General features: G+C 50.1%; 1 protein-coding gene across 1 annotated transcript; it reads left to right on the top strand.

The window, feature by feature from the left end:
• The first annotated feature begins 6,799 nt into the window (after positions 1-6,799).
• Positions 6,800-15,847, top strand: LOC109941811 (uncharacterized). Its single transcript, XM_020543032.1, has 2 exons — positions 6,800-6,814; positions 15,335-15,847. The coding sequence occupies exons 1-2, from the start codon at positions 6,800-6,802 to the stop codon at positions 15,845-15,847; spliced, it is 528 nt and encodes a 175-aa protein (XP_020398621.1).
• Positions 15,848-18,023: the final 2,176 nt, after the last annotated feature.

Genomic DNA, 18,023 nt, shown 5'->3' on the forward strand with positions numbered 1-18,023 from the left:
AGCCTATCAACCCCGTTAACCCTAAGTCACCGCCCAACCTGGCCCACTGGTCAGTTGCGCGTCCGCGCCCGCGGGATCTGTTCTCGGCCATTGATATGAAATCCGATGGCCGAGAGAGCCCTATACCCCTTCGCGTGGTAAAATTGCTATAGAAACCCTCGGCTTTGTAAGAATCAACCCATCGTCCCTGGTTTTCGCGCACAGGCCCCTGTAATCTTGCAGATAGAACCCTAGGCTTTTATTTAATCATAGAATTAGACCTAATTTAGTATTTTAAATTACAAAACTTGCTTATTTCATATCTTTTGCATATGAACTCCAAATTGAGTGATTCAAATTGCAAAATGTTCATGGAATTATTCTCTATCTGTTAAAATTATGATCATCCACTATCTGCACATTCTAATTTTATGCCTATACTATAGGTAGTTTATGTAATAGTTTATTTATTAAATAATAAAATAAAAAGGAAAACCCCAAGAGTAACTAGATGTGTAACTTTGTGAAATTAATAATATGTAAAGTATGAATCTATCCTTGGTGTAAATTTTGTGTCTTACTAAAATAAGTGGAATCTAATTATGTAGTCCATGGAGATAGACAACACTTAGAGAATAACAAACTTCTAAGTGTGTTAGCTCACCCTAGAATCCAAGTTACCTCTTGAGTTTATACTGTTCTTTTGAGATGTGTCCACTTGTTTGTACATGTTTGGTGTATTGTTCGTTTGTCTTCATCTGAATGTATTGAATGCATGATCACTTTATTTAGACAACGAGTAGCCCGAGGTTCCTGAGTGTGTTGCCAAAGATCTTCCTGAGTAGCAACCTGGTGAAGGCAAGTGTCATCTGACCTATTATGTCCTACTTACTTTATAATTCACCATCCCGCATTACATTATTGAAACATAAGGATTGACTAGTCTGTATTTACCTTATCCTTGTTTACCTTTGGGTTATTATGGTTAGCTTTATGCTATTGCTTTACCTTAATCAACGAACATGATGTGAATATTTATGATATGATGATGTTATCCCGATGATGATCTTGTGATATTTTAGGGGACTCAGGCTGTTTTCCTGAGTACCTCTCCGTAAGGACATGTTCGTTGAGTGACCAACCAGGATAACAGTGCAACCATGAGGGTGGAATGGGATGCCCTTAGCTGAATAATTAGATGAACCTAGGGATGTAGTTGGCTTTGCTGGAGGGCCGTCATTGGGGGCCGAGGCATAGTGCTCGCTCTGCTAAGGGTGGGTGCCGAGGTTCATTCGATTTGGTTTTGTTAGTCACCCACCTTAGAGAGGGGTACTGTGTTTGTATGGCTGGCGAAACCTAACGAGCAACTATGTGTCGGTGTTTTGTGTCCGACCGCACACCCGGGGTTACCCTCGCGGTGCTTTTGGGTAGGATGATGTCACGGATTGTGACTTGATGGTTCATGCTTGGGCACGAGAGAGAGAGAGAAGCGGATTTCAGCAGGTTCGGGCCACTTTGAGGAGCACAATACCCTACTTCCTTGGAGAATTTGGTATGTGGGTGATATTACAAGTGGTGTCTATCGAGCTGTGGAATGCTAATCAGATGAAAATGGAGGGGATCCCTCCTGGCCTTATATACATGACCGTGGGGTACTTCCCGCACACATGTTGATCACACTCTTCCTACTCATCTTCTAATTAGTAGCAAACAACTTTCATTGTTTTGAGGAAAACCTGGCGCCTCCGAGCCGAGCTATCCCCGATGTGTTAGGATGTCTGGCGCAGGAAAAGCGAACGTCCTAAACAAGATCACGTCTAAGCCACGACTAGCTCGGACGTGGGCCTTTTGCGCCACTGGGTCGGCCTGCTTCCATTGTTTCCATTCGCCCGACCCACGGTGGGATGCCACAGAGGGGCGACTGCCATGTTGCCTCGAGCGAAGTTTTCACCCCTGAGTGGACCCGGGGGATATCCATCCCCCACAAGCCCCCAATCTTTGAATTGATTTTGAAATAATCGATTCAATGGTTCCTGGTACTTGCTTATGAGCTCATCGTCTGGCTTTGAGATATTTACAATTCCTTTGGGTGTAGACCCCGAGCTTTGAGTTGATTTTGAAATAATCAACCCAAAGGTCTTCATCTTATGCTTTAGAATTCAACACTTGGCTTCGAAGTCTAGTGAGTCTGTTGGATGCACCGAAGGTGCACCCAATGGGTGTAGCCCCCGAGCTTTGATTTGATTTTGAAATAATCAACTCAAAGGTCTTCATCTTATGCTTTAGAATTCAGCATTCAGCTTCGAAGTTTTGTGAGCCCGTTGGGCGCACCAAAGGTGTACCCAATGGGTGTAGCCCCCCGAGCTTTGATTTGATTTTGAAATAATCAACTCAAAGGTCTTCATCTTATGCTTTAGAATTCAGCATTCGACTTCGAAGTCTTGTGAGTCTGTTGGGTGCACCGAAGGTGCACCCAATGGGTGTAGCCCCCGAGCTTTGATTTGATTTTGAAATAATCAACTCAAAGGTTTTCATCTTATTCTTTTTTCCAAAATAATCTTTCAGAGTGGCTTGGTGACAACATATGTCCATATCTTGTTTGGTCTAGAGTCAAATCGATCGGCGACGAGCTAGAGTCCGGCCAGTCGGAACAGAGAGGTCCTGGCTGGACGCCACTTGGCCATGGACTTCAATGCCTCTGCCGATTAGACTTGTGCTTGGTGATGGCATCTGGACTTCCTCCCATTTCGACCGATCTTCTCCCTTATCGTGGTATATATTCATTGCGTATATGTTGCAGGTCTCACCACTTTAGAAAATCTCGGACAATCCGAGCGGTACACCCAATGGGTGTGCCCAATGGGTGTCTGCCTAGTAAAAGATGCCCATCATGTAGTCTTGAAGAAGTAACTTGATACGATGGAGAGGTGTAATACTCCGTTTGAGCGGTGTACTATGATTCCATCCGGTGTCGTGTTATGTGAAGCGGCGCCACGCGCCTGACTCATTTCTAGGAGGTTTGAATCGCCATTGAATTCTTGTGACTGTTCGGTGAGCGAGTAGGAAGTGAACGGTCATCTCTCGGCCCCTTTAAATAGCCCGCTCGCTTTGGCTACTCCCCCACTTGTTTTCGTTCATTTGCCTTCTTCTTCCTTGCTTCTTATCCTTCCGAAGGAGTGATGGCTGGAGGGAAAAAAGGCAAGAAGGGGCACCACCCAGCCGACGGGAAGCGCAAGTGCCCCAAGTCCTCCCTCAGAGGACTTTGGGGTCTTAGAGTACTCGGAGGAGGTCTCCTCTGATTATGATCGCTCCCTCGCTCCGGCGTCCCCACTTGGCGTCGTGTGATGATTCGAACGACTCTATGGGGCTATCCGCCGTGGAGCGGGCGTACATTCAGCCCGTCGAGCACGCGGGGCTCGGCGTGTCGAATGACTCAGAGGAGGTCTCCTCGGAGGAGGCAGAGGACTCCTTGGACTCTGAGAAGGACAGCAACGGTGAGGGCGACAGCGGCAGCAGTGACGACAGCAGCAGGGGCGGCGACGACAGCAGCGGGGGCGGTGACGGCGGCGGCGTGGGCAACGACGACGTTGATGGCGGTGGCGGCGACGGTGACGCCAGTGGCAATGTGCCACCGACTTAAGTGTTAGTATAACATAGTTGTAATGGTAGTAGTAGTAGTAGTATAGTTTAGTAGTAGTGTAATGTAGTTTAGTTAGTAGTGTAATGTAGTGTTGGATCAAGGGGTAATTGGCCGACTCATAATGAGTCGGTCTTTCCTTTGTAATGATCCCCGACTTATGGATGGATGAATGAAGCTTGTTTGATGCCAATTCGTTGTTGTGTACTTTGTTCTTTTGTCTGACGGTCCGATCCCAGGTAACCTTGCTGACGAGTCTTAGCCTTTTAGAGATACTGACTAAGTCCCTTTACTCTGCTGCGACCAAAACTCTCCCGAGCCACCAGCCTGTCCTTCTGCGCTCGACTTAGTGTGCCAACCTGTACTTTTGTCGACGTTGTCATGGCCCTTGAACCCTAGTTCCTGTTTTTTCTCCACAGGTTTCTAGCTTCCTGAGCTCCCACATCTTTTCGCATTTTGTTCTTGAGTTGCGTTGTTTGAAAGATTGTGATGGCGCCCCGGAAGAGGAAACAGAGGGCTACCACGCCGGTCATCCCTCAGATCGATCCTGATAGCCAACTCCCTTTTGCTGGTAACCATGTCTCTGTTGTTTCTGAAGCTGACCTCTTGCATCTTGTTGAAATCGGTGTTCTGCCACCTAAGGAACTATGTTCCTGGTGGATTTGGCGGGGAGTTACTGTCCCGACGGAGGATACCCACGAGGCGGTTATTTTCGTGCCTTTTCTCATCCGAGGACTAGCCTTGCCAGTTTCTCCCTTCTTTTGTGGTCTTCTTGACTTTTACTCTCTGAATCTTATGCATCTGAATCCCAATTATGTGCTTCAAGTTGATGTGTTTGTCCACCTTTGCGAAGCTTTCCTTGGAATTCTTCCACACTTTGGGCTTTGGAAGTACCTTTACCATTGCCGGCCCAGGATGGTCGGAGGGCAACATCAACTTGTTGGAGGTGCTAGTTTGGAACTTCACCGAGGCAAGACGACTGAATATCTTGACATTCCTTTGAAAGATAGTATTAAGGGATAGCGCTTTGAATGGTTCACCATGGAGAATCATAACAAATCGCTTCCCGCGCTCGATCGGGGAGACAACCTGATGTCCGAATGCCAAGCTGGACAGAGGTCCCAACAGATTTGGAGCTTGCTGAGTCCAGGGTGCTGCTCGCCGAGATATATGTGTTGAAGAATATAGGCTTGACCGTTGAAGCTGTTGTTGTTGACTTTGTTTTCAAGAACATTCAGCCTTTGAAGGATAGAGTCTACCCTGCTTACTTGTACATCAGTGTTAATGACCCTTCTCGAATTACCAACAAGCGAATATCTGAAGAGGACGTGCTGAGTAGGGTTGACTCGATGCTGAGGGGCAAAGCTTCAAATGCTGGTGCTCCCCCTTTGTATTCTTCTTGGAACCTTCCCCCTGTGGTAAGCGCTGTTGCGTATGAGTTCTTGTATTTGTCATACGTAGTGTCTTTACTGTGTCGTTTTGTAGTCGCAGAGGTCTTTTTCAGAGTTTGCATCCAACCTGCATGTTCAAGACGGCAGTCCAGGCCATAGAGCGCGACCTTCTTCAGAAGATATTGAAGTCCTCATTGCTGCGTACCGAGGTCTCCCTGAAAAGGAAAAACAAACTCATCTCCGGATGCAAACGATCACCAACGAGGCCGAAGTAAATGTTGTTCTTAGTATGCTGGCTGGCGAGTCGTCTGAATCTGCTCGCACTGAGTCGGCGAGTGCTGCAGCTGGGCATGCCTTCAGCGGGGACGAGGGAGCTTGCAGACCCGGCGACGTTCATCGCAAATGGACATGACGAGCGAGTTATGCGGCCGTGTCTGTCAAAGAGAAGGATAAAAAGAGAAAGCTTCGGCGCTCATCCAGCTTGGAGCTGGGGGTTAACTCTGTCGCTCCAGACCATGGTGGTGACCCGGCGAGTGCCGATCTCGAAGATGATATTGAGAGTTGTGGTGGCATCAGAGCCGGTGGGTCTGTATCTGAGGAGGAGGAAGAGGATGCGGAAGAAGTCCCCCTTTGGTTCGCAAGAATCGTCGTAGCAAAGCCAGCAACGATGCCCCAATTCAGGCTCTGTCAGGGCTGGTTAATGTTGAGAGGATGACGATGTCTGCTATTGATCATGCATTGGAGGAGATTGTCCCAGAAGGTCTTTTATTGGAACTTCCTGAAACTGGGGGTGCTGGCATCCGTGCAGAGGTCTCGGATGACATTCCCTCAGCTAGTAATCTTATTGGGCAAGAAATAACCTGGACAGTTTCCCATGCTTCTTCGACCTTTGAGGGCGGCCTGATCCATGGGGACACTTCGGTTCTTGCTGTTACATGCGAGGGTTATCCAGCCCCCAAGGGTATGATTGAGGATAACTCAGCCCCTGAGGGCGCTGGTGAGGGTGGCTCAGCCCTCGAGGGTGTTGTTGAGGGTGACCTAGCCCCCAAGGGTGCTGCTGAGGATGACCTAGCCCCCGAGGGTCCTGAACTTGGCTCTTCTTTGGCTGCTTCTATGGATGTTCATGTCGAGTAACCACCAGTTCAGTTTGAGGAACCAACGGTGACAAGCTTTGATCTTCCTACAGCTCTTGCTGGCCCGGTCACTTTAGAGGTCAGTGATCTAGGTGTTGAGGATCCGCTGCATGCTATTGGAGTTGAGGTCCCACTAGGTGTCGCCTGGGGCATGAGCTTTAATCCTCCTCTGGGGCTCAAGTCTGCTCTTGATATTGGCTCCACCAGTGTCCCGTTGTTTGATGGCACCTTAGCACCTCCAGCTTTGGGATTATACCTCGCCAAATTTTTATTTTTTCTTATTTTCTGTTCTGTTTATGGTTTACTTGCTGGTCCTATTAGCTCTATTCTTATTCTTATGCTTACGATGCCTTTTGTAGATAGCTCACCTTAGGCACACCGCTCATAAGTTAGTGATTCCCTTCCTGCCCCCTCGCCTTGCGTAACGTCCACTTTGTCACACGGTGTCTGGTCAGTCGAGTCACCTTGAGAGATTGCGTCACCGCTTGCACGAGGAGTAGGAAACCGACATCAGGAGAGGGAGCAGCATGACTCTTCCTCCTCGCCTCAGTAGGAGGTAGAGTATGTGAGGCCCCCCTCCCCTATGCCCCAGCTGGAGGCGCCCCCTGCACCACCACAGGGCGTCCCCACTGCTGGAGGAGTTGCTGGAGGAGACCCTGATGGAGACAACAACAGTGGTAGCTCAGACCACAGTACCGAGCTTTCTGAGGAGCAAGAGCCAAAGGGATGGGTCATGCGACCCATCACCCATGACGCCGCTCGCGGTTGTTACTTTCACGACGCGCTCAACACCATGTTGTGTCGGGCTTTCGATCGACACACTTGGTCGATCGAGTATGGTTGTGTAGTCAACCAGCACAGTTGCAGGAAGTACCTGGACCGCTAGGAGGCTACCTGTCTGGTGCGCCGTCCGGAGGATGATCTCCAGGGTGGAGAGGCTTGCTCAGAGCACTATGCTATCTTTGAGAGGGACACTACTGAGGCGGCCATGGAGGATGTTGCACGGTGTGCGCTCTAGCAGTATTGCTCTTCGTTTGGTGGGGTGGCTGGCGGTCTTAACCTTAGATATTACCCCCGCCATTCGATCGGGGGTACGTGGAGTGTGATTGTCTGCCCTGTTGGCGAAGGCAATCCTAGGTTGAGCAGCATAGTCAACCTAGTTGTTGTGCTCAACATTGTGCTGGACCACGCTCTAGACGAGCTGAGCATGGCTCATGATGAGATTGCGGAGCTACGTGCTGAACGCGCAAAGCACCGCCACCGGGAGGGTGCTTCTCCTACCCCCGCTGAGACTCAGCACCCTTATCGCTCGCCGTCACATGGACACCATGCTTATGGCACCCCCATCTTTAGGACCAAGATAGATCTGGATCCTTATATTGTTAGCATCGGAGTTTGTAATAAATTCTTAAGTCAAGTGTCTCAGTCTTAGTTAGTCAGGATAGTTCGCTTATCCTATGCTATGTTATGCTTGTCATGGTGAACCTATGCTGAATTTGAATCTTTGTAATGACTGTCACCAAAATATGGGTTTCCCTTGCAGTTTGGTTTAGCTAGTAATGTTAATAAAGTTAGTTATTTAGTTGAGAAACCTTTTACTTCTACTTTCCTCTTTATCTGAGAAGTTGTGTTTGGCTGTGTTGAGAATCAATGAAGATGCTTGTTCATTTAGTGTTATGAAGAACTTTGTATGACTTTTCTTATGCTAGAAGATTGCAAGATCAATACTGACGTGTGAATGCCTTTCATATATGTCTGACAATTGGCGCCAAGGAGGGAGGAATTCTCAGTAGGAGCAGTGTGTCCCACAGGATGAGGAGCCCCAACCGCTGCCTCCCCCACCCCCTAAGACAGTGGAGCAAATGTTCTTCATGCAGACCCAGGCAGTGCAAGCTATCGGGCAGACTCTGGTAGCCATGCAGCAAGCGCAACAACAACCTCAGCCACAACAGCAGATGTAGATGCCACAAATGGCAAGGGAAAAACATGTTGAGTTGATGAGAGGCCATCCCCCTGTTTTCGCCCACTCTGCCGACCCCATGGACGATGAAGACTGTCTTCACGCAGTGGAGCGGGAGCTGCACACTACCCAATGCAACGACAAGGAGAAAGTATTGTATGGTCCCCGTCTGCTAAGGGGAGCAGCTCAGTCCTGGTGGGAGTCCTACCTTGCCACTCATGCCGACCCTGAAGCTATGACTTGGGAAGAATATATAGACAATTTCCGTCGGTATCATGTTCCAGAAGGCCTAATGATAGTGAAGAAGGAGGAGTTTCTGGCACTAAAGCAGGCACCCATGTCCGTCAGTGAGTGCCGGACAGATTTCTGCAGTTGTCTCGCTATGCACCCAAAGACGTCAACACCGGCGCAAAAAAGGTAGTACATGTTCATGAGAGGTCTGGTTTATCCCCTGCATTAATAGCTGATAAATCACACTTTCCCCACCTTCCAACATCTAACTGACAGAGAAATCATGAATGAAAGAAAGCGCAAGGAGATGGAAGACCGGAAGCGCAAGATGAGTGAACCCTAGTCTGGGAGCAACAGTCGCCCCCGTTTCTCAGGTAGTTCACCCCAGCAATTCAAGCATGGCCACCCATAGGGATATCAGTAGCAGAGAACCAGCGTCAGAACCAGTAGTAGGTTCAGAGGCAGTATCCACAGCAGCAGCAGCAGTACCGTCAGCAAAGCCAATCGAGAGGAAATCAGTACTAGAGGTCGGGCAATCAGGCACCTCGCCTTCCTGCCCCGGTAGCTAACCAGAACAACTAGGCAGCCCCGGTGCAAGGAGGCAGAGGTGCTTCCACTGCAGAGAGCAGGGCCACTGGTCGACGCAGTGCCCAAAGAAGATGGCTCAAAAGCAGTCGGCTCCTAATGCCGTAGCAAGACATAATGCACCACAATAGGGAGCAGGCAACCGTGTCAGCCACATACCCAGTATGGAAAGGTGAACCACCTGGAGGCTGATACAATTCAGGAGACCCCAGGAGTGGCAATAGGTACGTTCTCAGTCGAATCTCATCCTGCAAATATGTTGTTTGATACTGTAGCCACACATTCTTTCGAGAAAGGATTATCTCACACTAGCTTTCCTAATTATTTGGCCAAGGGCGTCCCATTCCACCCTTGTGGTAGCACTGGTTTCCAGGTGGTTCTCCATGTTCCAATCAACAAAATGATCTTATCATGTGTAATAATAAAGCCAACAATAATAATAAGACATGATATTAATCCCTCGACCAGGTAGAGCCATAGAAAGACTACCCAATAATTCATTTGTATGTAAGGTATAGGGTAAACAATCTGGGTAACCTATTAGGTCCATCAATTTAACCTAACTGTGCCACGGTGATAATAGAATCATAAATATTATTAGGTCAAAGAATGTGATTAAGGACACAGCTTGCCTTTTACTTGCGATAACCTATCCATCAGGATCTCTTCAAAAGTCTTCATCTATAGATCCACGTGCACTTGGCCATCTAAACGCGACAATACAAACATACATGCAAATAACAATTAAAATAACATTTCACCAAACAAAGAAACAAACTGTGTAATAATATTCTATGTGTTGACAAAAAACTGTAGGTTCAAGATCCACTAAAATCAGAGTTAAAACAAAGAAGATATTATTTTTCTAAGTTTCTAGGAATTTTTATATTAATTTTACACTTGAAAATATTTACAAAATGCTTACTGATTTAATTTATTTCTTTTAATTGAAAAATGGACGGTCGGTCGGTTTAATGTAAAACTCGGGGTCTCATTCGCAAATAAAAGGACCTATCTACAAGTTTCTTTACACATGACTAGACCATGAGTTTATTCGCGAAAAGGACATGGTCTCTTTAGAAAAATGCCTCACTCTAAAGGGTATCTCTGTGTTCTAACCGTTCGATCTGAAATCGGCGGTCTAGATTAGATCTGTATCTTTATGAACCGGTATGCATCCACATCCGTTAAATTTCAATCCGTCGATCTAGATTTTAAAATACCACGATCTAGTCTCATTCGTTCATATGCCGATCTACGGTCATGAAGAACCCTGTCTGAGCTGGTTACTTCTTTCTAATCCTGTCTGTCCCTCAGTCCTCACCAATTCAACGACAAAGGCACCTGCTCGATCCTCGACCATCCAAGCGGCGGCGCACCTCGCTGACCGAGCACTGAATGGACCTAAATGTGGCAGATATCAAAGCGGAACGAACCGAGGGGTTCTTACCAAGAGGCTAGCTAGGATGGTGGCGACGCTGTTCACGACTCCAGGCGGCTCCGGGACAGTGAAGCGGCCATGACGAAAAATCTCGGGTCCCCTAGCCACTAATCCCGCCAGGTGAGGCCACTAAAACCTTCCACGGAACCAGGGCTACACCCCAGACTGAGCACGAAGCTAGATTTTGCCGTTCGTCGTGGATCACCTTCGGTGGCTCGATTCTCTTGAGGTTTCACGCGGCGGCGGCCTATCTCTCTCCTTCCACGCTGATGCTTGGCTATGGCGACGACGGTGATCTCAACGGCTTCGACGTGGCTCATGGGGGGAGTTATGTGAGGCTAGGCGATCGCAGCGTTCGGCTTATAGCCTGGGACTGAACCGCAACCATCGATCCCAGGATCTCAACAACCCCAACACGGCTAGCTAGCCGCTAGCGTATCTTAACGACTCGGAGAAGAAGATCCCATGGATGTGTTTGGTTGGCTAGCCCAACTCAGAACCAGGCCCATTTGATACATGCATATCATGTTTGGTTGTCTGATCCAGCTTGGAAGCCTGGCTGAGTCGGGCCCAACTGACTCCGTGGTCTGGCCCGATCGAAACTATAGATGGCCAATAAGCACGAGGCCCACGAGCCCGGCACGAAGCCCGCTGTTTGGGCCCGTTCCGAGCCCGGCACGACCCGGTTCTATGCGGGCCTGGGCCGGCCCGGCACGAATAAGCGGGTCGGGCTCGGACAGGAAACTAGGCACGATGGGCTAGCCCGGCACGGCCCGTTTACCTCTAAGCACGTTAAGCCCGCTTATTTTGCACTAAAACATGCTTTTCGGCCCGCTTTTTTCGTGCTAAACGAGCTGGCCCGGCCCGTTTAGGCCCGTTGCGGGCCGGGCTCGGACAGAGAATCAAGCCCGCGGGCTTAGAAGGCCCAACCCGGTTTCCTAACCGTGCCTGGCGGGCCGGGCCCAAAACGGGCCAGGCTTCACCGGGCCCGGGCCAGGCCGGGCGGCCCGTTTGGCCATCTCTAATCGAAACACAGATAACTCACTTCGTTGGCCGACCTGGCCCGTGCTCGCCCGGATAAAAATATGCTAGGGTTTACTCGCCTTTCTCTCGTCTGCGGCTTCACTCGCAGCCGCATCGGTTCTCACCTCACTCGTATGGTAACACAATACGTGCGGTCTTGTGTTACCTGAGCAGCAAGATCAAGCCGTTGTACGTGAAGGTGTCCTGGTGGTACGGCGAGCGCCTGCGGCTCGGCGGCGCGGCGAGCGAGGGCGAGGAGCCCGACCCGTCCCCGGCGCCGCCGTCCCAGGGTCCTTCGTCGTTGGCCCCGGCGCCGCAGCCGGTGGTGGTTGCCTGCAGCGTGCGAGCGCCCCACGCTGACGTGCCCGCGGGGCTGAGGCAGGTGTGCAAGCAGCTCGGGAAGAGTCGGTCGGGCTTGCGGCTTGAACTAATTACAACTAGCATGGTAACACAAGCTCCTGTTTAATTCATATTATTGTAATTCATTGTCATTTTTCTCTAATGGTAAGTTGCTATGGTTGTAAATCATATTCAAATGATTGTAATTAGTTCAACTTATGTTTCAAAATCATATTTTTAGTTCAAATCTGTTCAATTTATTATTTCAAAATCATATTCAAATGATTGTATTACAAAGGATCTGTCGGGTACCGTAATTAGGGGTACCCCCAACACTCCTAAACGCGGCTGGTAATCACCATCAGCACAAGCTGCAGAGACTGATGGGCGCAATTCAGGTCAAGGCTTCGTCTGCTCAAGGGACGCGATCTCGCCCCGCCCGAGCCCAGCCTCGGGCGGGAACCGTAGTCCCAGACGAATTCTCGCCTCGCCCGAGGGCCCCTTCAAGCAACGGGCGCACCCTCGACTCGCCCGAAGCCCAGCTCGGGCAGGCTTCGTTGTGAAGCAACCTTGGCCAAATCGCCTCACCAACCGACCGTATCGCAGGCGCATTCAATGCGAGGATCGCCAGACGCCTTATCCTGACACACGTGCCTCAGTCGGCAAGGTCGAAGTGACCGCAATCACTTCGCCCTTCCACTGACCAACCTGACAGGAAAATAGCGCCACTCGCCCCGCTCCGACTGTTGTGCCACCCGCTAGAGTGAGGCTGACAACAGCCAAGTTCAGCCTCAGGCGCAACAGGAAGCTCCGCCTCGCCCGACCCCAGGGCTCGGCCACAACCTCGGCCTCGGAAGGAGGACTCTGCATCGCCCGACCCCAAGCCTCGGCCTCAGCCTCGGCCTCGGAGGGTGGTCTCCGCCTCGCCCGACCCTGGGGCTCGGCCTCAACCTCGACCTCGAGAGGAATTGCGTCCTCGCCCGACCCCGGCCTCGGCCTCAGGAGGAGTCTCCGCCTCGCCCGACCTTGGGCTCGGACCAACAACGCCACAGGGGATACATTATTACCCTACCCCTAGCTAGCTTAGGCTACGGGGAACAAGACCGACGTCCCATCCAGGCTCGCCCCGATAACAAGTAATGATGGTTCCCCGCGTGCGTCCATGACGACGATGGTTCTCAGCCCCCTACGGAAGCAAGGAGACGTCAGCAAGGTCCCAACAGCCCCGACAGCTGTGCTTCTACAGGGCTCAAGCGCTCCTCCGACGGCCACGATACCGCGTACACAGGGCTCTAGCACCTCTCCGACAGCCACGTTGGCATGTACACAGGGCTTAGGCACCTCTCTGCCAGACACGTTAGCGCATAGCTACACCCCCATTGTACACCTGGACCCTCTCCTTGCATCTATAAAAGGAAGGTCCAGGGCCCTCATGCGGGAGGGTCGCGCGGGAGGACGGGCTGACGAACAGGCTCACTCTCTCTCTCTCGCGCGAACGCTTGTAACCCCTACTGCAAGCGCATCCCCCTGGCGCAGGATAACACGAGCCACGTTTTCTCCCTTGTGTTCCATCTCGCGCCAACCCATCTGGGCTGGGGCACGCAGCGACAATTTTACTCGTCGGTCCAGGGACCCCCCGGGGTCGAAACGCCGACAGGATCTGTTGTAATTTATTTCAGTTTATGTTTATGTAAGTTGCTCCTACTGTACAGAGACCTGATGGGGTATTATTCAAAATCTGTTGTAATCTATGAGTGTAAATCAAATTTAGATGATTGTAATTAGTTTAATTTATGGGTCAAAATCATATTTTTAGTTCAAATCTGTTGTAATTTGTTTAATAACGCTTAACATTTTGAAATTTGGCGGGAACGGCATCTAACACATCAAAATCGGCGGTAATTCAATTGGGCCAAGCTAAAAAAATGAGAACCAAACAATGTATCATATGGACCAGGTTTATTTTGACCAGCCAACCAAACATCTTAGGTTAACTCATTATATGCGGGCTCTCTTGAACCTGGTCCTCTCACTGAGCAGGCTTAAACTGGACCAGGCAACAAAACATTTCCGTAGAGGCGGTCCCATGCTTCAGTAGGTGTGCACGACGTTGTCGACCCGACCACACGGAACAGCGGTGGTAGCAGTGGGCGTGTTCGTTTCGGAGGGCGAGACTGGCAAGAGAGGCCCACCCGTTGGCACTTCGGGCAATGGTGAAGTTGAGCCGACGCGGGTGAGAGGAGAGCTAGACCGGCTGGAAAGAGTCCCGTGAGCAAGTTCTTCTTCTTTTATATATATACTAGGTGAGTGCCCGTGCGTTGCAACGGAAACATATTCTGCGTGATTGGTTTGTGGGCTGGAGGGCGCCTGGCTCGCCTCGGCCTGGTCCGGTAGAGAAGGCTGCACGCTCGCGTCTCCGTCCATGCAGGCTTACGGGTGGCTTCCTGCCTAGGTTGCGTCCGCGTGTGCAGGCTACGCCGATGACGTACAGGTAACCAATCACGGTTTCAAGCGTGGTCAACGCACGCGCCGCCGGGTCTGGTCGTGCCCGTTCTGGCAACCACACACCAATAATATCATGATAACTTACGTACAAAAATGTATGTAATATTATGGACGCCTACTTTGCTCTCTTATAGAGTAGTAAAGACTTCACCTTTGGATCATTTACCTCAATCCCTACAACTACAAGTCTACAAGGTAATGTTCATGTCTTCGAAATTCTCTTTGAAGGGCTTAACGAAGAGTTTTACAGTGACCGGCATGCAAAACTTAAAGCCATATCCGCTTAAAAAATCTAGGGATCCGTGAACAGTGTATAGGTCAAAACAAAAGAAAGAACAAAAAAACAAAAAAAACTGCACACGACGTCAATCACTCTCACTACCTCTTTCCACCCTGCTGTACACTGCCCTTTCTGCTGATATATACCCAGCACAGGATGCCGCGACTGATCCGTTTCCTGAGCTGCACACACGCAAGCACGCGCCCGCACTGTTCGCTCACTCCCCACCTCCACACCCACCGCTCTCCACAGTGCTGCTGTCGAGGCGTCTTTCTCCGATCGTATGTGCCGAGCTCCTCCTGCCTGGAGTCTGGCTCATGACCCCTTCTGTTTTGCTTGCACTTGAATAGCCACCTTGTCCTTCGCGCCATGCGTATATCTTCTCTTGCGGTGGCTTTTATTGCACATCCTGCGGGCCTTCTTGCGTGGATGCTCCTCTCTTGGCTAGTTGTTTGTTTCTTGCGGAGGAATTTTTTTCCTGAACTTGTCCCCTCCGTCTTGAAGGTTTCTTGTTTGGGAGCAGGGCGGAGGCGCTCCTTTCCTTCTTGGCCGACGGCGGCATGGACTGAGCAGCGGCTTCCGGGTCTCCGTCGTGGGGTGCACGAGCGATTTTTGCGGCAAACCCCCTGCAAGAAACATCGTCCGCAGAACACCTACTTTTGTACTATTCCGTCTCTGACCTCGCGTTATCGCCTCGTCTCGCTCGCATGGCTGGCTCGTGCCTTGCCTTGCTTGGCGTACACGAACGCAGCGAGAGGGAGGAGCAAGGAAATAGAGAGAGAGAAAAAAAATCAAGTCATCCCCCTTTCCTCTAAGCTCGTTCCATGGAGCACAAGCAGGCGCGGGAGGCGGTCGACCTCGCCGCCGGAGGCTGCGGAGAGGAGGGCTCGCCGCAGGCCGACGCCAAGAGGCTACGGCCGCAGGACCTGCTCGACATGCTGGAGGACGACACCGACACGGCCGCGGTCGGCGACCTAGCGTCGGTCATGCGGAGGGCCTCGGACGACGAGCTGGGGTTGCCGCCGTCGGGCGCCGCCTCCTCTTCGGAGGAGGAGGCTGGGCGCGCGGGGGCGCCGAAGCTCGCGCTCGACGGCCAGATCTGGGCCTTCGAGGGTGGAGGCATCCTTTCGTTCTTGGCCGGCGGCGGCATGGACTGGGCAGCGGTTTCCGGGTCTCCGTCGTGGGGCGCGGCGGCGACGGACCCCGGCTCGACCATGCTGTCCTTCGCAGGCCTGTCCTCCTCCGCCACCGACGCCGAGGTGCGGCTCCAGGATTTTGTCGCGGGTCGCGTGGAAGTGGAAGCGACGGCTGCGAGCATCACGCACGGACGGGGAAGGCGATAGCACGGGATGCAGACGCCCACGTCCAGCGATGCTGGGGCACCGCGGCGTGCGTCACGGGGACGGGGCGGACGCACGGTCGGGCATCGCGTTGACTGGTGCGGGAGCAGGCGGGGGCACGAGAATCACGGGAGCGGAGCCACGCGAATCACGGGAGCGGAGCCACGGTGAAGCTGGTGGTGGACGCCCTCGTTAGTATCTTATTGAGTAGTAGAGATATATATATATATATATATATATTTCTCTTTTTTCATTTTCAAAGTTTCAAATTTAAATTTATTTATTTATTCTTTTTATATTATTTATCCGTTACTACTTCAGAATGCATAATCCATGAAAGAAATAATTCACTTAATTAAATCAATCGATAATCTTCCTATTATTTATTATCTAAATTTCAAATGCAAATTCAATTTCAATAAGAAAATTTTGTTTATGCTAGGGAAATAATTTCAAAGATAAGAAGATCCTTATTAAAAGATATTTTAAATTCCAATCTTTTGGAGAAACTATCTAAGTCACCAAAATCGGATTGAGCAGTATTACAAGGTGACCGCCAACTGCTCGGCAAAGCCCACCAACATAAAGGCAGCAACCACAACACCCTGAACTTCTAAAGGCTTTGACAGTACTTCGGAACAAACATGGGGCCTTTTAGCCTCAATGTTGGTGTGGGGTCCCTATGTTATGTCCCGAAAAGGCACCCCCTTCGCCCCTTTGTCTTGCATGGGCTCCGTTTCTTTCTCCATGAGGATAGGGTATGACAAAGGCACCCCCCCTCCATGTCAGCTTGAGCACTCGCTTTAACCGGATGTTACCCTCCTAGATTTCATGACTTCTCGAAGTCATAACATTCGTGTACTTTATAATAAGTTTCACACTTCTTTTTTGACTTCTTTGACAAAGTCCTTCCCAACTTTTCCACCAAATCGATCTTGAAAGGGGGCTCTGCACCTTAACACCTTTAAGTGGCATCTCACAACGTTGGACTTCACCAACCACCCAACTGTGACTCAACGTCCATATCCCACATGCAACAAAATCCTCAACTAGGTCCCTACCACTATTATGGATTGCTACTTGATGGAATGCAACTTCGTCCTGGTCACCCTCTTCCCCTTGTATTAGGAGAACAAAGTGTACCAGTGAGGTAGCATCTCACTAGCCCTCTACTGACGTCTTCACTTTCATCAACCTTCACATAAAACCAACTTTTTGTCCAATTGTTGTCCCATTGGTTCCTAACACACAACACCATCTCAATGAAAGTCTTTGAGGTCTTCCTGGTCTTTAGGGTGAAAACAAAACTCTATAACTGGACTACCCACCCAATGATGGTCTTCTTTTGCCAATGCATACAATGATTTTCTATAAATACCTCAATGGATTGTTCGCCTTTGCACGTAATTGTAGCCCAAACATATTAATTGAGGGCCATGATGGCATTTAGGGTAAGCTAGAGTAGTTGCACGTTATACCTTGACAAGACTTCTACAACAATATTTGGCACGACATTTGAAGTCCGACCATAAAGAAGACTTCAAAGAGCATGACTTTGCCTTACGGCTCTAGTGTGTTCTCAGACTCATGGCCATGCCTAGCCCCCATAGCAAACTAACGCAACTGCTCCATCTCCTTCACATGACCCATCCCTAGTCCACAACCACCAAAAAGCACATTACTCCCCTCCATGTTGTTTCACCTCTCCGAGGAGCCCCTAACTGGTGATAGCACGACATACGATGTAGCCTCCAAGGATGATAAGCCAACCATCAGAATAGTGTCCATCGATAGCTGGGCAACTAGATCATGCTAGAACTCGATGAGGAGGATGACAACATCATGTACTGCGACGTGGTCAGACTGTTTGCTTGTGCGTAGTGTGGGCAAGAATTCAATCAGAGCGTTAGACAACGATGGTGATGGGCGCAAGGCACATGAGCGAGGAAACACATAAATGGGACCCTAATGGAGCAATGCCTTATATAGGCCACAAAATAAGAAAAAATAATAATGATGAAATTCTATCAGTCAGCCAATGGTCACCAAGATATTTCCCCAAAACTGCTCAACCGATGATTGAGGGCAGTGTCCGAACCATCCCCTAGACTTCAGGATTGTCTCATCAGGTTGAGCCTAGCCCTTAGGGGCTACTATTGGGAAGAAGGCCAAATGGGAC

This window comes from Zea mays, chromosome 8 (assembly GCF_902167145.1).
Source record: "Zea mays cultivar B73 chromosome 8, Zm-B73-REFERENCE-NAM-5.0, whole genome shotgun sequence".
Taxonomy (NCBI): Eukaryota; Viridiplantae; Streptophyta; class Magnoliopsida; order Poales; family Poaceae; genus Zea; species Zea mays.